At 38.3% G+C, this 22451-nt stretch overlaps 1 protein-coding gene across 1 annotated transcript in view; it reads right to left on the reverse strand.

Annotated features, from left to right (window-relative positions):
* The window catches only part of CDH18 (cadherin 18), a 670758-nt gene that overhangs the window by 163052 nt on the left and 485255 nt on the right, over nucleotides 1–22451 (reverse strand). Inside the window, exon 6 of the mRNA XM_056520957.1 lies at nucleotides 686–867. Within this exon, the coding sequence (XP_056376932.1) occupies nucleotides 686–867 (182 nt within the window). The remainder of the gene's footprint in view (nucleotides 1–685; nucleotides 868–22451) is intronic.

Genomic DNA, 22451 nt, shown 5'->3' on the forward strand with positions numbered 1-22451 from the left:
CACTATCTTTAAATGTAAAGCCATCTTATAAAGCACAAAACTATTTTCTCCACACATCCCCAACTTGTAAAGTAAAATTTTGTTGATTCTACAAAGAAAAAAAAAAAAAGACTAGCTTGTATTCACCTTACATTACACTATATTGTACAATAGACTACAGCTCTAATTTGCTTATCTTCCACATCGCCCTAGGGATAATATCTCTTCCATAATGATAGCATTCCATTATATCAAACAGACATAAGGCAAGACCTTTCTGTAATGATAATTCAGAGGAAAAAAATGTATGTGGGTGGATTAAGGAAGAAGCAGTTCCACATGAGACTGTCCTGAGGAGGTAAAACACCATTACATTATGCGAGAGACTTCTAGATATATCTACAATAAAACAGACTCTATAGAGAATTTCTCATGTATGAAACTTTTAGGTAAAGAATATTATTAGGAACAAATCCATTGTATAAGCAGTAAGAATCTGTTGTCTTTCTAGGTATGGTACATTACTTCATCCAGAGACAACTTATCTTTGTGTACAACATTTTCCTGTCATCTTTAATCATTGAATAGATATGCGCTTGTGCAGCAAATTTAACATGTCTGCAAGTCAGGAAAGAATTGATTTAAACCGCACTGCTTGAGAATTACTTCTATAAACCTTCAAACATTATCAAAGTGAAGAGTTTACCTTCTTAAGCAAAAGGATTCCTTCCCTTGTTTCCTTATCAGTGGATATAGAGAACACACCATCTCCATTGACAATGGAGTATCTGATGTCAGCATTAAGTCCAATATCCGCATCATGTGCCTTGATTTTCCCAACAGCCGACCCAACTTGGGCTGATTCTAGAACGTAAAGTTGGTAATGTTCTGTGAAAATATTTGTAAAGGGATAATAATCATTATACATTTGCGTGAGAGCCAGAAAAATGATTTTAACAATACTGTAGTATAAAAATGAAAAATCCTTCATATATGTTCATTTCCAACAAGGAAGCATGTTCCAACATAAAAGGACCAACGGATTATGTCTTTGCACATCTAATAACTTCTAATAAAACAAAAATGTAAAGAAAGATGCTAATTATCAAAGTGTTGTCACTTACTAAGGCTATTATTGGTTGTTTGTAAATAAAACACTAAATATTATCTCCACACTACCCACTTTTAGTTTCAATAGTTTTTTATTGAAAATTTTTCATATAGACATTACAACTGTAAAGTGTGTAAGAATGCACTACATGAGGAACATAGGAATAAACAAATAATAACAGGTGCCCTGATGATTATGGCAGTTACCATTAGCCATAAGTCAAAGCATATGATGTAAGCATACAATGGATAAGTTGACCCCTCATTTAATACCAACGTTGCACTATGGTCAAATAGAAAGAAGTATAGATAACTTCAACAGTCCAATGCCCAGAGATAAAAGACCCCAAGCAAATAATATGTGGTGGCAAGAAAACTGAGATAATGTGTCACTCTATATAGGGACTGGGGAAGTAGCACAATGATTCTGTATAACAAGGGTTAGATGTCTTTACAGTATTTCGAGGTTAGCCAGGGACCCCATATGTTGGAAAAGCCTTATATCTCCCAGAGTCCAAGGCCAAAATCTTTTCAAAAGAGTAGGTAGTGTTTAACTTGCTAATAAGAAGAGGGCTGTTTTCCATTTGCTAGTTATGGTTATTTTGGCTATAATGCAAACAATACAGTGTAGGTCTCTGTATGGTGGAGGAACATGATCCATGTCCAAAACTAATAATGCTAGCTGTGGAGACCATAATAGGGTACAAAGGAACAGGTGTTGTAACAGGCGTTTACATTCCACCCAGAAGGGTTGGATAACTGGACAATTCCATAGGATGTGATATAGGGAGCCCCTTTGTCCACAACTCCTCCAGCACAGATCAGATGTTCCTGGGTAAGCTTTTGCTATTTTATCACTGGTTAAATACCATCGGATGGTGGTCTTGAGGGCACTCTCAACATGTGAAGAGCATTGCAGGGCTCTTTGTATGCGTTAAAATGCTCTTTCCCAAGCTACTAAATCAAATGATTGGCCCAAATCCCTTTCCCACAATCTCAATGGGTAACTCTTAACACAGAGATCGGAACCCACCAAAGAGGTGTACATGCATTTCAACTCCTTAATGACGTAGAGTTTTTCGGTTTTTGCATTTTCATTTTTTCCTCATCACCTTCTAAAAATCATAACACTTTCAATTTTGCACATAAAATTCTATATGACGGCTTATTTCTTGCGCCACCAATTCTACTTTGCAGTGACATTAGTCATTTCACCCAAAAATCCACGGCGAAACGGAAAAAAAAATAATTGTGAGACAAAACTGAAGAAAAAATGTCATTTTGTAAATTTTGGGCTTCCGTTTCTACGCAGTTCGTTTTTCGGTAAAAATAACACCTTATCTTTATTCTGTAGGTCCATACGGTTAAAATGATACCCTGTTTATATAGGTTGGATATTGTCGTACTTCGGAAAAAAATCATAACTACATGCAGGAAAATTTATATGTTAAAAATTCTTATTTTCTAACCCCTAGAACTTTTTTATGTTTCCGCATACGGGCCGGTTAGACATTTTTTGCGCCGTGTTCTGAAGTTTTTATCGGTACCATTTTTGTATTGATTGGACTTTTTGATCACTTCTTATTAATTTTGTCATGATATAAAAAGGGACCAAAAATACACTATATTGGACTTTGGAATTTTTTTGCACGCACGTCATTGACCGTGAAATTTTATTAATGATATATTTTTATTGTTCGGACATTTCCGCACGTGGCAATACCACATATGTTTATTTTTATTTACAAAGTTTTTTTTATGGGAAAAGGGGGGTGATTCAAACTTTAATTAGGGAAGGGGTCAAATGACCTTTGTCCAATAGGGACCTATAACACTGCACACACTGATCTCCTATGCTGATCCCTGCAAAGCCATAGCTTTGCACGGATCAGTGAGATAGGGGCTTGATTGCTCAAGCCTGTAGCTCAGGCTTGGAGCAATCAATCGATGATTGGACGCTGGGGAGACAGGTAAGGAGACCTATGCCTGCGTCCCAGCTTTCAGATCGCCGCGTCTGAAGGGTTAACAGCGTGCGGCACAACGATCGATGCCGTGTGCTGTTATCCCAGGGTCCCGCCTATGGTTAGCAGCCGGGACCGACCCGGTGTGATGCGGGGTCACGGCGTGACCCCGTTTTAAACACCGGGACCGGGCTTAGGGCATACAGGTATGCCCTACGTCCTTAAGGAGTTAAGGTTAGAGGCCAAGAACCTCAATTTGATAGTATCAGCACCTGGCAAGGGCGAGAGGAAGGAGTGTCTGTAACTAAATATGCTTTAATGTCTGGGGAACCCAAACCCCCTGCCCATTTATATTTAGTTAGTAAACAGCAATTCAGGCTAGGTTTCATACCTGCCCAAATAAATTGACAATTACGGGCCCGAGGGAACGCTCAGAGGGTGTTATACGGCGCTGTCGCTCCGGACTGGGCTCCTTACCACCTACTGCCCTGCCGTTACATCGGTCCATGTGTAGCCACCAACAACGTTAAGAATATAGAATACAGCATTGGTACTGTAGTGAGTGATCTGCATCTTTCTTTCACTTCTTCTGCATGAATAGATATGCCAAGACGAGCTAGCGTGAGCACCACCACTAGTTTGCTGATGTGAACTAGCACTGAATGTTTTGACCGCACAGATTGATTAATTAGCCGTCCCGGAGCAGTGCCAGGTGATACATACTTGTGGTTTTGATAGTATGCGTTGGGCTTTTTTAAAGAAAGTACTAGGTATAACAATGGGAAGGTCTCGAAACAGGTAGAGTAATTTGGGGAGAAGGAACATTTTAAATGTAGTTACTCTACCCACCCAGGAGACCATAGCCATCGACATGCCCTGGGTCTCAAATTCTAGTGAGTTTAAAAAGGGGACATGATTATAGTGGTAAATTGTTGAAAGGGGAAAAGAAAGGTGGACACTATTTGGGTTCCCCAATCAAATTGCTAGGAATGACATAGGGTGTGGACCGTGGGGGGGTGGTAAGTAAATCGGTAAGGCCTGAGTCTTAGTGCTATTTAGATGGTAATAGGACAGGGTACCAAAACTAGCTATATTGTCTAATACTGCTGGCAAAGAGTGTAGAGGGTCCAAGAGTATCAGGATGAAATCGTCGGCATAGAGGGAGATAGTCTGCATAATTTCACCTATGGGTATTCCTCTAACTCTGGCGTTTAGCCTAATAGCCTGAGCAAGTGGTTCTATTGAAAGGATATATATGAGGGGGGAGAGCCCTGGCGGGACCCATTAGTTGTTACAAAGTCATCAGGCAGCACCCCATAGCCCATCACTCCGGCCAAGCGGAAAGAGTATAGTGCATATATAGACGACAGCACACCACCTCCAAAACCCATCTCTTGTAAGACCGAGAAGGAATACAATCACCGCAGTCAGTCAAACGACATCGACATCTAATGCCAGTACTACAGCTGGCAAGGATGTATATTCTAGATGATGAAAGACATTAAGCAATCTCCTAGTGTTGTCTGATGTCTGTTTTCCAGCAACAAACCCGGCTTGATATGTAGAGACCAACGAGAGGAGAATAGAGGCGAGCCTTTTGGCAATTAATTTCGCAAATATTTTTAAATCCTGGTAAAGGAGAGAAATGGGTCTGAAATTCTGGGTAAGATCAGTAGATTTGCCAGGTTTGGGTAGTGTAGTAATAAGGACCTGTAGGTTTTCATTAGGTAAGGAGCCAGAGGCTATGGCCTCTGTGCAAAACTTCTGTAAGTGGGGAGACAGTGGCTCAGAGAAAGTTTTATAATAAACGCTGGCAAATTCGTCAGGACCTGGGGCTTTGCCAGATGGTAGCGATTTTATGATCTTACTAATTTCATTCCCAGTTATGTCATTATTTAGGTCTAGTAGCTGAGCTTCGGAGAGTTTGGGGAGATTCAGTCTGGACAGGAAGTTTTGGATTTCAGTTTCAAAATCCCCGATGTCTGGTATGGAGATTGTACAAGCCTCCAAAGAATGCTCGGAAACCATTAGCTATATCTCTGGGACTAGATAGCTTTGACTTAGTTGAAGGGTGAATTAAGTATGGAATGCAAGATCGTAGCTGTCTAGTGCGCAGGCGGTTGGCCAACAGCCGACTGGTCTTGTTATCTTTCAAGCAATAGGATGCTTGCATCTTCCTATCGGATTTTTCATACATACAGTGCAAATCTCTGCAAAGAGAAGATAATTGGGCAGCTTGGTCTAGGGAGGTCGTATTTTGTTCTCTGCCTCAGTGACTTTAAATTTCTCTAATAAGGTTGATAGTTTAGCTTCAGGTTCTTTTTTCAGGATTGAGCTATATTTTATGCAGACGCCTTGTGGCAGTTCTATACTGAAATGGAGCTTGTCACCGAGGAAGCATTGAGTTTAAAATAGTTTGTAATATCCGAGCCTGGCTCGCTGAGTATTTGGGATGGGACAGTAGGAAGGGACTAATTTGCCAGATATAGGGAGAATGAGAGGATATCCCATCTGCCAAGGTTATAGATATGGACGCATGGACGGAGGGCCATATCAATTCCAGAGTAGGAATTGTGTACACCTGCGTGGAAGGTAAAATCCCTCTGAAGCTGAAGCTGCCAGACATCATAGATGTCTGTTTCCCACACCCAGGTAGAACACGATAGGGAAGGTAAACGGGGTATGGAAGAGGAATCTAGAGCAGGGTCCATGACCGAATTGTCATCCCCACATGCTATTACTGAACCCCATTTAGTATGTTTAACCATTTTAAACAGCCTTTTCAAAAATTGAAGCTGCCCTGAATTTGGAGAATTTGTAGTATAAAATTACATATCTTCCTCTATCATCTGTAAGAGCTTCCTTCAATGTAAAGGAAACAATTTGTGGGAATGAAGGGTGGTGTATTCTATGCACATCTTTGGATAAAAGGTGCGTTTCCTGTACACAAATGACATCACTCATGGAGGATATAGCGTCCTTCCACAGATAAGACTGCTTGTGCTGAGTATAAAGGCCATTTGCACTTAGACTAAGCATTTTTATGACCATATTAACATAGCAATACTAAGCTATGATAAAACAGTAGCAATAACATCAAGAATGGGAATGTGTTCCCTCCAGCCAGCACACACACTCCTTGCATGAGTGAGTAGGACAGCCCAACAAACTTGGTAACATTTCTATAGGTCATATTAAGACACAAGAGGGCATGAAAACAGGTAAAAACAACAAAAACAGTAAAATAAAGGATCACTTATAGAGAGCCTAGAAAGTGTTCCGGGGTAAATTTCACCCTGAGCCATCTCCTTGCCTGAATATACTGAAAAGTGACACATTGAGAGCCAACAAGTGTCACACTACATGCCATTCATTCCTGAGGCGAGTTTTCCTAGATCTAGCAGGAAGTCCCGCAGGGAAAGTAATCATCAGGTTCCATTTAGCAAGTAGATCTAGACCCTCTTCCAAGGAGTGAATTATATGTAGAGAGTCATCTCTGCACACCAAAATGCAGACTGGAAACCCCCATCTGTATGCCAAATTTGCTGCTCTCAGGGCCTGGGTAATAGGTTGTAGGGTGCAACGGGCTTGCATGGTGGCTGCTGAGAGGTCTGAGTAGGCCAAAACTTTGTGATAAGGTGCTGGAAGCCCTCTATTTTTGCAAGAGTACTCAATACCTTTTCTTTGATGGTAAAGAAGTGTACTTTGGCCAAGATGTCCCGAGGGAACAAATTATCCAGGTGAGCTGGGCATGGTATTATGTGGGCACAGTCTACCTCTAGCTGTTGCGGACAGTGGTTTTAATAAGAGATTGCACATAATCTGGGATGTCTGCAGGGGGGACAGAACCAGGCACGTTCCGTATCTTCAAGTTGTTACGGCAGCTTCTGTCCTCCAAATTGGCCTCCTGCTTTAAGAGTGAGAAATTCTTCCTCCAGATTTACATGAGGGTCCACCAGAGTATTATGCACAGCAGATAACTCTTCAAAATTATACTCAATATGGTTTACTCTGTCCCCAATCTTCCCCGCAGTCAGACAGGGATGCGTTGTCTGGAGGATGCTGTAGAGCAGACAGGGAAGCAGACCAGTCTCCGCCACCTTGTGAGTCACTCTGTCTGCGTGAAAAAGGAGAAAGCTGCCTGTGAATGGAGCCGGTAGCAGGCTCCAGCAGTGGGATAAGGCAGTGCAGCGTTAGAGCGGGGAGATCTTTCTGGGATGGAAGAGGACAGAGCTGAGCTGGCACATTGTTCTGTGCGCGGTGAGAATGAGCCGTGCGGTGACTCAGCTCCATCTTGGGCCGGAGGCTGCTTCCGAGTAAAGCTGAATTTAGTCAGCGGCGTCTGCTTGGAGCCCTTTCTTCTTGTGACCTGTATGGTCAGGAGATTGTACGGCACAAATAAAGTCCAAATAAGTTGGCGAAAATGCTTAGTTTATTCACTTATTCAGGCCAGGGAGACGGAGCTCTCACTCTATGCGACCATCCACACCAGCAGTATGGCCACGCCCCCATACAACCCACTTTTGAAGTGGTTGTCCAGTGAAAAATATCTCATCTGAATGTAGGGAGGTCTGAAGTCTGTTACCGGCACCAGACTGGACACTGATCCCTCCCTTCTTTTAGGTGAAATATATAATTGTGCATGCGCACTATGCAAATTTCATTACAAATTTTCGCATGGAAGAAAAAGAAGACGAACATAGCGAATTTTGCAAACCTAGACATATATTCGTCCATATATTCGCGAAATATTGTGAATTCAAATATGACCCCTGCCGCTCATCACTTTGGGGGATAACATATTTTTCAATGGGCAACCCCTTAAGTTAAAACCATTCTGAAAATCAACAGATTGAGGTGAGCCCATCTCTAGAAACTTTAGGCAATCACCAGGGAAGCTTTCTTTCATACTCAAGACAATCATGGGATTCATTCATAGGCCTGACTTTGTTAAAGGGGTACGCCGATGGGAAACATTTTTTTTTTTTTAATCAACTGGTGCCAGAAAGTTAAACAGATTTGTAAATGACCTATTAAAAAATCTTTACCCTTCCAGTCCTTTTAACAGCTGTATTCTATAGAGGAAATTATTTTCCTTTTGAATTTCTTTTTGTCTTGTTGTGGACAAGACAAAAAAGAAATTCAAAAAGAAAATAATTTCATCTGCAGCATACAGCTGTCTGTAGCTCTCGGCTGACACCTCTGTCCATATCAGGAACTGTCCAGAGCAGCATAGGTTTGCAATTGGGGATTTTCTCTTGCTCTTGACAGTTCCTGCTCTGGGCATCAGGTGTCAGCAGAGAGCACTGTGGACAAGACAAAAAAGAAATTCAAAAAGAAAAGAATTTCCTCTGTAGCATATAGCTGCTAAAAAGTACTGGAAGGGTAAATATTTTTTAATAGAAGTCATTTACAAATCTGTTTAACTTTCTGGCATCAGTTGATTTAAAAAAAAATGTTTTCCACCAGAGTACGGGAGAGATGTTCTTTTTTTAGCAAGTCTCTATTCTTGCTCATATAAGGAGTCCTAAACAGGTAAACCTCCACTATAATTTCCATACACTGTAATAGGCATTCATGAGAGAACTTCTTTAAGGCGCTTGTTACAAAAAATAAAAAATAAACAAAGGCTTAACTATGGCTCAATCCCATATCACATGTAAATTGAGTTAATGGAACTACAAAATGCATGAAATTCCCACTCAGGAAGAAGTGAGCAGCAGAGATTTAACAAGCATTGTAGGAGTGAGTTATTAGGCATGTACTGGGTGGGCCATTTATATGGATACACCTTAATAAAATGGGAATGGTTGGTGATATTATCTTCCTGTTTGTGGCACATTAGTATATGTGAGGGGGGAAACTTTTCAAGATGGGTGGTGACCATGGCGACCATTTTGAAGTCGGACATTTTGAATCCGACTTTTGTTTTTCAATAGGAAGAGGGTCATGTGGCACATCAAACTTATTGGGAATTTCACAAGAGAAACAATAATGTGCTTGGTTTTAAAGTAACTTTTATTCTTCCATGAGTTATTTACAAGTTTCTGACCACCCATAATGTGGTGGTGCACCATCTTGCTGGAATAACTCAGGGAACTTGCCAGCTTCAGTGCATAAAGAGGGAAACACATCATCATGTAGCAATTTTGCATATCCAGTGGCCTTGAGGTTTCCATTGATAAATAATGTACACCTTAGACTTTTATCTTTGGGGTCATCTGAAGGCAATTGTCTATGCTGTGAAGATACGAGATGTGCAGCACCTGAAAATACGGATACTGGAAGCCTATGCTAGCATTTCTCCTGCGGTGTTGCTATCAGTGTGTGAAGAGTGGGAGAAGAGGGTTGCATTGACAATCCAACACAATGGGCAGCACATTGAACACATTTTATAAGTGGTCATAAATTTGTAAATAACTCATGAAAGAATAAAGTTACGTTAAAATCAATAAGTTTGATGTGTCACATGACCCTCTTCCTATTGAAAAAACAAAAGTTGGATTCAAAATGGCCAACTTCAAAACGGCCGCCATGGTCACCACCCATCTTGAAAAGTTTCCCCCCTCACATATACTTATGTGCCACAAACAGGAAGTTAATATCACCAACCATTCCCATTTTATTAAGGTGTATTCATATAAATGGCCGACCCTGTATTTTTTCTTTTTCAACCCTAGCCTGGACAATGTAAACAATTTTAATTGTCAGACACTTTAGCCCATCCAGCTGATCCATTTTTTTTTTCAAATCTTACTTAAATCTTACAAAAACTAAAGGGCCTGGACTTTAAGATCTGTTATACTAACTATACTAAATACATGACTCCCTCTCCCCCACCTTAAATAGGATCCCTATAGTGTATCAATGTAGATCAGGACCAGGACAAGGTATTTTGGTGCACGAGGCAGAGAAGATAAATGACAGCATTCCCCTTCCCCCCTCCCCCCCCCGAAAAAAAATCTCTATATGAATAATTTACCTTTAAGTAAAAGTCTGCAACAGTGACTAACAGTGACTAACTAGCAATCACAGCCATAATGGGGAGATGTATCAAAACCTGTGAAGAGGAAAAGTTGCTGAGTTGCCCATAGCAACCAATCAGTTAATTTTTCAGAGGCACTTTCAAAAATGAAGAAGCAATCTGATTGGTTGCTATGGGCAACTCAGCAACTTTTCCTCTGGATAGGTTTTGATAAATCTTCCCCAATGTCAGTAAGTGGTAACGAGCTTAATTAATTTTTCCAAATAATCTTGCATCCCCCCAATCCCCTTGTGGTTGCCTTCCTTTTGTCCTAGTCCTGATATAGGCAAAATTATAACTTATAGTGGACTGCCAAACCAAGGCACAATTTTCAAGTCTCAGCTGGAGGAAGTAATAGATCAGAACCAGTTTTCTAACTCTAGAATAAAACAAATATGGTTCCAATCCATTGATAGCAGGCAAAGATTACAAAAATGATGAGGAACTGAAACACCCACTAAATTTTTCAGGTATTTTTCTAATAAAAAAGACCTAGCTTCATGTCCATAAACCAAAAGAAAATAAACACATTTTATGTTAATTATTGGGGAAGTCGGACTGTGCTCACAGCAAAATATCCTTGTCTACCTGTCTATAAAGCCCCCTGACGAAGCTCGGGAGAGTGAAACATGCATTGGAGTTCACACGCACCCCTGTATAAGAATCTTTTCATTATAGATACTGTGACTGACCTGTATTATTATAATTTTTTTGATAGGTTTTTTCTTTCCATTTTGGGCTGCATGTTCGGTTGGGTTCATTATTGTCCTTATGTCAAAACTGATCATTGTGTATCTTTCTACTTTCTTCCATGCATTTGTTACCCTATCATAGCCAGAAGTGGCATTTATGTCAGTTCAAGTCACTTTTGCTTTATTATTTACTTTTATCCCCTGGTGTGTAGTGTTTGTTTTTATAGGGGTGGGAGGGTGCTGGTTTTACGTATGAATTTGGTATTTTTAATCATGTATTTTCAATAAAGTATGATTCTTTTTGCATAATTTCTGTGTTCAGTGGTTGGGGTATACTTTCTATAAAGCCCTCAGATTAAATATGTATTTTCTATATTAAATAAAACTTTCCAAATATTTTTAAGAAACTGAGTAACATCAGTACGATTTATAAAAACAGTTGTGAATACTTGTATGTTGGAAGTTCTGTATCCTATTGGATCAACACGAGTCAATTTTATACTCTAATCAAAAATATGGCCAATGAGGCACCCTACTCTGATAGAACAATATAAAAATTCAAGTCTTTCTACTATCTAAGGCTCTCTTCACTTGTCATCAGTTTTTGTTACATATTCATGATCTGCATAGAATTTGACATTTTATGTCTTCAAGGATATTAATATTCAGATCAGGGATCAATCATTTTACCTTTATGATATACATAATATGAAGATATGTGTATTTCACTTTGCTCTAATTATTGAAAATGATGAGTTCACTATGACCTATGAGTAATGAGTAATTAAACCAAGGAAATAGTCGAAGTGACTGAAGGACTTATTTTGCTAAATTGGCAGAATCTCATTTGTTCTGATTTACTAGAAGTACGTAAGAGATTTAGAAGAAATAAGTAGTTGACCTCAATAAAACTCTTTATTTTATATTGTAGCAATAAAATATGCCTCTATGAAATATTGGTTACTATCATATAAGGAACATTTAAAAAACAAGAGGAACCGATAAATGAAAGCTGCTTCTACCCAAAATGTAGTTGTCCATATACTAGTAAACCAAAAGTTAAAACAGCAGTCAAGGTTCGATGTTTTGCTTCTTTTATTTAACCCCTTAAAGGGATACTCCACCCCTAGACATAAGATGTCTGATCGTGGGGGTCCCACTGGAGACCCCCAGGATTTCGGCTTCAGCACCCCTCTGTCATTACTGCATAGAGCAAACTCGCTCTGTTCGTAATGACGGGCAATACAGGGGCCGGAGCATCGTGGCATCATGGCCCCACCCCCTTGTGATGTCATGACCCGCCCCCTCAATACAAGTCTATGGGAGGTGGTGTGGCGGCCATCACACCCCCTCCCGTAGATTTGCATCAAGGGGCGGGCTGTGATGTTACGAGGGGCGGAGCCATGACATCACAATGCTTTGGCCCTGTATCGCCCCGTCATTACGCATGGAGCGAGTTAGTTCTGTGCAGTAATGAGAGTGGGGTCCCGCTGCTGGGGATAAGATGTCTAGGGGCGAAATATCCCTTTAAGGATCAAGCCCATTTTGACCTTAAGGACTAGGGCAATTTTATTTTTGCCTTTTTCGTTTTTTTCCTCCACGCCTTCTAAAAATTCTAACTCTTTTATATTTTCCATCCACAGACCCATATGAGGGCTTGTTTTTTGCATGACCAATTTTACTTTGTAATGACATCACTCTTTTTTTTACCATAAAATGTATGGTGCAACCCAAAAAAATATTATTTATGTTGGGAAATTGAAAACAAAACTGCAATTTAGCAAATTTTGGAAGGTTTTGTTTTCATGTTATACACTTTATGGTAATATTTACATGTTTTCTTTATTCTGTGGGTTAATACTATTTCTATAATAGTATTGCTTAAAAGAAAATCTTAAACTATTTTAACAAAATTAGTATGTTTGAAATTGCCCTATTTTGCCCTCCCATAACTTTATCATTTTTCCATATACGGGCGGTATGAGGGCTCATTTCCCGCACCGTGATCTGTAGTTTTTATTGGTACCACGTTTGTGTATATTTAACTTTTTATCACTTTATTAAAAAAAAAAAAAAATTGGAATAAAATGTAACAAAAAAGAAGCAATTTTAGACTTTTTTTTTTTTTTATGTTTACACCTTTCACCATACAGGATAATTATCATTATAATTGTAAAGTTCGGACATTCATGCATTCGACAATTATTAATTATTAATTTTTTTTTACACTTTTTGGGGGTAAAAGGGGGAAAATCTTTTATTAGATATTAGGTTCAGGTATCGGCACAACCTATCTAGCGTGTGTAACAAACCGGTAAGTCCATATAGGAAAGCACTGGTGTGGCAGATGAACTATAAGCCAAGCATGGAGGTGATGAAATCCCAAAAATGAAGGCAAGTACAGTCCAAGCATTAGCAAGAAATATATTCAGGAGACACTCACCAGTATAGTGAAACGGCAATTTCTTTATTGTTTGTGCATTAAAAGCAGATATACAGAAGGACGTCACGAGCTGCACCTCTCCTAACAAGAGGAGAAGTTACGCAAGGTACAGCTAGTGGCCTCCTTCTCCTGTATAGCTGCTTTTAATGCATGAACAATAAAGAAATTTCTGTTATATATATGCCTTAACCCCTTAACGACGCAGGACGTATATTTACGTCCTGCGCCGGCTCCCGCGATATGAAGCGGGATCGCGCCGCGATCCCGCATCATATCGCGTGGGTCCCGGCGCTAATCAACGGCCGGGACCCGCGGCTAATACCACACATCGTCGATCGCGGCGATGTGCGGTATTAACCCTTTAGAAGTGGCGGTCAAAGCTGACCGCCGCTTCTAAAGTGAAACTGAAAGTATCCCGGCTGCTCAGTCGGGCTGTTCGGGACCGCCGCGGTGAAATAGCGGCGTCCCGAACAGCTGATCGGACACCGGGAGGGCTCTTACCTGCCTCCTCGGTGTCCGATCGACGAATGACTGCTCCGTGCCTGAGATCCAGGCAGGAGCAGTCAAGCGCCGATAATGCTGATCACAGGCGTGTTAATACACGCCTGTGATCAGGATGAGAGATCAGTGTGTGCAGTGTTATAGGTCCCTATGGGACCTATAACACTGCAAAAAAAAAGTAAAAAAAAGTGTTAATAAAGGTCATTTAACCCCTTCCCTAATAAAAGTTTGAATCACCCCCCTTTTCCCATAAAAAAAATAAAACAGTGTAAAAAAAATAAATAAATAAACATATGTGGTATCGCCGTGTGCGTAAATGTCCGAACTATAAAAATATATCATTAATTAAGCCGTACGGTCAATGGCGTACGCGCAAAAAAATTCCAAAGTCCAAAAGAGCGTATTTTGGTAACTTTTTATAACATTAAAAAATGAATAAAAAGTGATCAAAAAGTCAGATCAAAACAAAAATCATACCAATAAAAACTTCAGATCACGGCGCAAAAAATGAGTCCTCCTACCGCCCAGTACGTAAAAAAATAAAAAAGTTATAGGGGTCAGAAGATGACATTTTTAAACGTATAAATTTTCCTGCATGTAGTTATGATTTTTTCCAGAAGTGCGAAAAAATCAAACCTATATAAGTAGGGTATCATTTTAACCGTATGGACCTACAGAATAATGATAAGGTGTAATTTTTACCGAAATATGCACTGCGTAGAAACGGAAGCCTCCAAAAGTTACAAAATGGCGTTTTTTTTTTATTTTGTCGCACAATGATGTTTTTTTTCTGTTTCGCCGTGCATTTTTGGGTAAAATGACTAATGTCACTGCAAAGTAGAATTGGCGACGCAAAAAATAATCCATAATATGGATTTTTAGGTGGAAAATTGAAAGGGTTATGATTTTTAAAAGGTAAGGAGGAAAAAACGAAAGTGCAAAAACGGAAAAACCCTGAGTCCTTAAGGGGTTAAAACACAGTATGCTGGGGTAAAACATATGAAAGGTTGCACAAAAAGGTGCATACTAGTCAATATCTGGCATAAGTAATGGTAATTTTTTTTGTCCATTGAAGGCCACATCCCTTCTGATGAACCTCACCCCCTTTTCCTACTACTTTTGAACCGTGATGAGAAATTCACAACATGTGATTTGCAATATTTGACAATTTTATACGACAATAAGGCTGGCGGAAATGTGTTAATAAATTCCACACCTTTGCTTTACTTTTAAACTAATGAATTTTCATGAAATAAATTTCTCCCAGTCATACCTATTATTTTCGGCATCGTTATGAAAAATACAACATAATAAATAACCTCCCTGGTAAGTATAAGCAACGTTATTGTAATAATGAGGCAAAACCAAATGATTTTCTGCCTTGGTACAAAAGCATTTCTTGTAATGAATCATTTATCATTAACTTGTGGAAAGCTGAATTCAGGTTCTACATTACTTGCTACATTTCCAATTCTTAAAAATGAAAAATAAAACCGCCACTAGAAAACACTTTTATTTTTGGTGTATTTGAAATTTTCCTTTTTTTTTATTTACAGTTAAACTATGAACAAAGTACCAAATCTGAATTGATACCAACTGTGACTAGCCATGAATCCCAATCACAATATTAACAATAAACCTTAAAGTCTTTATGAGGTATGCACCAGAATTACTCCTCAAGATGAGATAAAATAATTTTCCACTACTGAGCCTGCATACATTATGCTGGAATCTGCTACACTGAATCCATTCCTGGCTGAAAACAACAGCTCGATTATCTGAAAATATAGTATCACAGGCATCAGCTGCTGAATGATAAAGAAAAATGAGTTCAACTGACACACACTGCAAGTGATAAAATGTAGCTTCAAATAAAAATGCTGGGTAGAAAAGGATGTTTCAGAACTTACTTAAATTCAAAATGGTTTCTAGTCCAGTCTAGTTCTTTTATTTTTAAATTTTTTTTTGCAAATATTTATCTGTATTACACCACATACAATCTTCAAAATAATGGAGATCAGTTAGGCCATTTTCACCTATAAGCCACTATATCTAGGTCATAAGGTGGGAAGAAGACAAGAGTCCATTAAGTTCAACCTATATCTTTATTGTGTCTCTACTGTGTTGCTCTAGTGAAAGGCCATAAAAGAAAAAAAAAGTGAGATGCCAATTGCCTCATGCCAAGGATAAAAATTTCCTACTGACTCTAAATATGGCAATCACAATAAATCCTTGGATCAACATTCTGACCATAAATATCTGGCTCCAAGACATTGGCAGCAAATCCTTAAAGGGGTATTCCAGGAAAAAACTTTATATATATATATATATATATATATATATATATATATATATATATATATATATATATCTCAACTGGCTCCAGAAAGTTAAACAGATTTGTAAATTACTTCTATTAAAAAATCTTTATCCTATGAGCTTCTGAAGTTAAGGTTGTTCTTTTCTGTCTAAGTGCTCTCTGATGACATGTGTCTCGGGAACCGCCCAGTTTAGAAGCAAATCCCCATAGCAAACCTCTTCTAAACTGGGCGGTTCCCGAGACATGTGTCATCTGAGAGCACTTAACTTCAGAAGCTCATAAGTACTGAAAGTTCTGGAGCCAGTTGATCTATAAATAAAGTTTTTTCCTGGATAACCCCTTTAAGTTATGAAAAAAGGGCAACTTTCTTCTAATGAAAGAGATCACTTTGTGTTAAGGAATGCTGTTGCTATGAAGGGGTATAGTTTGTCTGAAGCAATATTTAGATTGGTACATGCCAAAGTTATGCTATGTTCACACCATGTTGAAGGTGGTGTAAATGTGCGAGGAATATTATCTCAAAAGACTCTGGGTCTTTGATACCAGTGCATAGACATTTTGGTATCTTAGCATTGTGGTAGACCTAGTTTATCCATTCATGTCAGCTGTTTACCATACAGCAGCCAGACACCTTACAAGAGGACTGTAAGAACCCGAAGGGTTAATCTGCACTGATGTCTTTTGTTGTTTTAGTTACTGTGGAAACGTCCTGTTCTCTGGATGGTCAGCTGACCTCATTCGCTTTTGACCTGCTTTGATCCCTATTAAAAATCTCAGTATTCCTCCAGGCCCTGCCTGCAAAAGAGCTCATAATCCTAGCTAGCATTTGTACTGTATCCTGTATTTCTGGCATATTTGACCCATTGGCTCCGTTCTCTGACTCCTCTCCTGTTTCTGCGATTTGGCTTTTCTGTTATTTCTTGGTACTGACTCGGCTTGTGGACTGTGACATATTGTGTGTGTATGTTTAGTTATTATTTCTGTTAGTGTGTGATTCCATACAGTGTCCCGACCTCCGTCTGTATTGTGTGTTTATTTTGTTGATGTTTTACTCCCTGCACTTATTCAGGCAGGAACTGTCCTCATGGTTGTGGACCCGTGGCCTAGGGTGGGCACGCAAGTAGGCAGGGCAAGTGGGAGCAAGTGAGTTCAGGGCTTCACTCTTCCCTGCCCAGACTTGACAAGGACAATGATTTGTTACCATAGGAGATAAGTCACTACCAGCAGGTAAGTGTCCCCTACCTATTGAAATGCTTGCAAGCCAAGCATGTTTAAGTGAAGAATAGCTTGATCAACAACTTATAAAGATAGATGGAGCTTTTGCAAGTGCCACAGCCTCTACAATGAATCAATATCCAAACCCACAGGCCGAAGCCTGGGGTAAAAAGAATCTAATGGTAATCCCACCCCTAAAAGTATCCATTTGCCCCCTCTACATGTTTTGTTGCATGCCACAACGTCCTCAGGAGGGTAATGGGTCCATTACCCTCCTGAGCACTTTGCAGTATGCAACAAAATGTGCAGAGGGGGCAGATGGATAGTGATTTTAATAATTTGTTGTACTACTGGTTTACCAGATAGAGCACTGCATGCTCAAATAACAGTGAATTTACTGAATTATTCCAATAGCTTTTGGAAGATTAGCCAGTGCATACCATACTTTTAAAGTGTTTGTGTATAACAGGAATATTTTAACATACAATTTCCAATAGAAAGTTATTGTTTTAGAGATGGGGATTCAATACATATATATAGGCATGGGGATTCTATATATATATATATATATATATATATATATATATATATATATATTATTTTATTTTTTCTGTGTGTAACTTCTACAATGTTCATTTGTTGTTCTCTTTGCATTGACTGTACCTGTACTATTAGTATTTCATATTGATAACCTGACTGGTGAATAGAACTGAATAGTATCATGTAAACTAAGTAAAGGGTCAACACACTGTGATAAAACACATCTGCTAATACAGTCATTTTCATTGCTGAATGTACAAATGGAATCTCAAAACCCAGAGACACACAAAGCTATTAAAGTCCACATTAAGTGTGCCCTATTCCCTAGATATGAAGTAGCTACTTCATTTTCTTTTAGCAATTCAATATCTACAAACAGAAAATATTATATAACAGGGCTTGTGCAGCAAACATGCAGAAAATGTAACCCACACCTCTAAGATCTCACCATATCAGATGGTACACAATGATATAAATGAAGACAGATTTGTTTGAAAAAGTGCAGAAAATTTATTGCAATGAAGTTAAGTATTCAATAAAGCAAGCATGAAAAATGGTAAAACAATAGCAAATAAAAATAAATGGTATGATAAAAAATTTATTGAATTGTGCACAAATTTTATACATATCTACCATTGGGCCCTAATGGTAAAATAAAATGAGTATGTAAGATACTGCTACTGGATGTCAAAGCGCTGTTTCAGATTGTGTTTGTATCCGTTAATTTGGCAATTTTGATAGACCGGCATATGATGTTGAATGAGAAGTATGGTGGTTGTGATAGATATTAAATAGTAAACAGTCTTGAAAGTGACTGGAAATGTCCACCTACACAGTTGTTAAATTGTATCTCACCGATCCTCTGGCCGCTGGTATCGTGCTGTGACGGACCAAATGAAATGTCTGCGGCTGTTGTAATGGTGCGGGCGCTGGAGTCGCTCTCTCTGGTGCTGGCAGTCGCTAGCTGTGTGTGCTATGTGGAGCGATCTCTCGCGAGGCAGCTGGGGAGACGCGTGGCTTAGCACTCAGCATTCCCGAGCACGGAACATAGGATCAGGTGTAGTAGTAGGCAGATCTCTTGTAATGAATGGAGCCGGTATTTAGGTACAGGTTGTAGCCGGGTAGCAGTCCGTCTTTTTAGTGCTATATTCAGACAATATGAGAGACTCTAGACGCCTTTTAGAGTACTTAAGCTGACCCTTTCCTCAGTAGACAGAATTATGTGGAGGATAATAGAAATCCTGTTTAAATAGTCAGTCCGCATTTGTAGTTCTTTAAAAGGAAATAAACTCAACCTGGACTCAGAGATAATGGATTTTTCAGCTTGTGAGGTACTGCATAAAGAGTATATTTCTTAGTATATATGGCATAAACAGAGTATAATTCACACTAGTATGGCGACAAAAGCAATGATACATGACATTTTTTTTTTTTTTTCATAAATATTTCCTACCCACGACATGATGGTAATACTAACTCCAATAATAATATTTGAAAAAATTCAGAGAAATTGCTAGATAATTATAACAAAACATAACCAAATAGGAATCAAACACTGTTCACACTAGAATAATGCAAAATATTGAAAAAAAATTCAGGGTTTTCAAATATATTCTGCACAAATTGATGATAGTCGTGTGGATAGAAAACAATACATAAAATAATCCAAATTGTGCAGAACATATACATGAAAACCCAGTATAGCTGGAGACTTCTGTAATTGTTGAAACTGATAAGTAAATTAATTTACCAATGCTTATAATATTAAAATGAAATATGTAAGGTTATAAATAAAAATTACAAATAAAATGAAATGATGAGCAGAAATTAAATAAAATTTTAAATAAATGTGAAACATAAGAATAAATCAATATGGTGTAAAAATAAAAATACAATAACATATTGTTTTTGACACCCACATTGCAAAATATACAATACTCCCTTTGTGTTGCATGTAATACAATCTCCGATCTACCACTTAAAATCATTTGAATGAGAATGTATCACTGCATGATCCACAACGGAAAAAAAAACATTTGAGTTCATCCAGGATTAGGTTTGGTTTTGTTTAATAGGGGGCTTTATAGATGGGGCTATAGCAATTTCCAAATTGGAGGCCTTTGTATATATTATTGGTGGATGACGTAATAGTAGTTCACCTATTGTTTTATTTTGCTTTGCTATCTCCCAATATCTGGTCATAATTTGTTCTACTTTTGAATGTGCATTATTGAAAGGTAAAACTATTCTAAATTGATTGATAGATTTTTGAGATGTTGTTTCCTTTGGAATGAAGACATTTGTCCTGTCCAAGGCCTTGACTTTTTCTAATGATTTATGTAACAGATTTTCTGGATATCCTTTCTCATAAAATTGACTAGTTAATTGATCTGCCTCCTGTAAATAAATTTCATTTTCCGTGCAATTTAGTTTCAAACTGCGATATTGTCCAGTAGGGACATTTGTCAGCCATCTAGGTAAATGACAGTTTTCAAAATTAATATAACAGTTTTTTGCCATGGGTTTAATATAAGTGTTACATTTTAGGTGCCATCTGTGGTTTTGATTTCTAAATCTAAAAATTCTATATGTGTAATGCTTATAGTGGAAGTAAAAACCATATTGTGACTATTAGTGTTCAAACCATGGATAAACAACTGTAAATCAACCAAAGACCCAATCCAAATAAAAAAAATATCATCAATGCACCACCGCCAGAGCACCGGGTCCGCGCCAAGCTTGGGATTGATGATATCCTCTTCCCATGAAGCCATAAAAAGATTGGCATAGCTTGGCGCGAACTAAGTCCCCATGGCGTTACGGGTTTGTTGTAAATAATAATCACCTTCAAAATAAAAATTATTGTGAGTGAGAATAAAGTAGATTGCCTGTGTTATAAAGTCCCCCTGTTAAGGTTTGATATGACCGTCTACCGGAAACTTTTTCACCGCTTTTAAACTCAAATCATGTTGAACTATAGTATATAATGAGGGCACATCCAGGTAGGCCATGATGTGGTGTTCTGACCATGAAAATTATTCTACTAGGTACACAACCTGGGAAGTGTCCTTTAAATATGACTTTGTGTCCCAGATACTATGGATCTACTAGGGGGATTTAGTAAATTCTTATGAGTTTTAGGTAGACAGTAGAACACAGGCAACCTACCTTGTGTGCCCAAAATAAATTTAGATTCATTTGTAGTGATAATACCCTTCTCCAGTGGTGAATTACATAAATTGTGCAATTGTGCAGTGTGCTCTTCCGTGGGATCTCTATTCAATTTCAATTGCCTTAGACATTCTTGATTATAATCTACAGTATTAAGTAATACTATCCCCCCCCTCCTTATCTGCAGAGCAAATTGTTAAGTCTTGATTATTTAGTATTTTGTAATTCTTTTATTGCTTATTTTTGGTGTTGGTTTATATTACCTTTAATGTATCATGGTGTTTTAATCTTATGCAAATCACCTTCTACTAGTTGTTTGAAGGTGGTAATGTCTGGTCCCATTTAGTTTTTTGGAAAAAAACTGGATTTAGGTTTACAATCAGTTTGTAGGAAACCAGACTCCACCACCTGTTGTTCCATAGGATGTTTTATAAAATATTTCTTCTCCACCCCTATATAGACACAAAATTTTTTTAAGTGGTTAAGCAGGTGCAAACTTTAAACCTTTTTCTAGAAGTGTCTGTTGTGGTTCAGTAAGTATGTGATTGCTCAGATTAATAATAGATGTTTTGATGTCTCTAATTTAGCTTCCCTATTTTTTTTTTTTTTTTTTTGGGGGGGGGGGGGGGGATGGGGGGGGGGCTGGGACAGAACTGCTATTCCTAGTTCTTCTGTGTGTATTCTTTTTCCGGGAGTTATGTTTGTGTGTACTGGTTGATGTACTTCTGCCACCACTAACTGTGTTTTTACTTTTACATCTTGACTGTTGAATAAGTTTTGCCTGGGGGAAATTGTTTCTGATTCTGTGATTGCTGGGTATTTCTGTATGTCCTGTAAGGTATGTTGTGTGGTTGATAACAAGGTTGCCACTGGTGATTGCGATCTTGCAATGGGAGTACATCTTCGGGATCCTGATCCTTCCCTAAAAAAAAATGTCTTCCCTAAGGGGAAGATATCTATTTTGTGTGGGAATTGTATAGGAATCTTCAATTTCTCTATTTCCAGACTTATTTGAATTGTTTGTCCTCTGCCAAAATATTTTTTTAGTTTTCCTATTAATTATTTCCATTTCTAACTTGTCCAATTTCTTGTTGTTTTATATATTATGCATTTTGTTAATATTTTTCAAGTTCTGTCTTCAATTTATTTATCTCTGAATCATGAATCTGTATTAAATCAGTTCTCTATCACTAATTTCACAAGACTTCTTGAGTAGTTTTTTAATGTGTCATTCCATTTTTCATTAAAATCTGGACTTTCCAGGTCTTCAGCTGGTGACCTAGATAGACTCAGACCCTTAGGAATCAAATCTATATCCAACAGAGGAGATAAACTTTTTACTTCCCGCTAGTTTTTTAATCTTTTAGTCGTAGCATTCTCAATTTTTTTTTACATTTTGTATTAATGACACATTGATTTGTCTGTTGAGACTCCTCTCTATTAAAAATATAACTGTCAATAGATTTTTTTTTATTCTCGAGGTGTGACCAAATAT

This window comes from Hyla sarda, chromosome 5 (assembly GCF_029499605.1).
Source record: "Hyla sarda isolate aHylSar1 chromosome 5, aHylSar1.hap1, whole genome shotgun sequence".
Lineage (NCBI taxonomy): Eukaryota > Metazoa > Chordata > Amphibia > Anura > Hylidae > Hyla > Hyla sarda.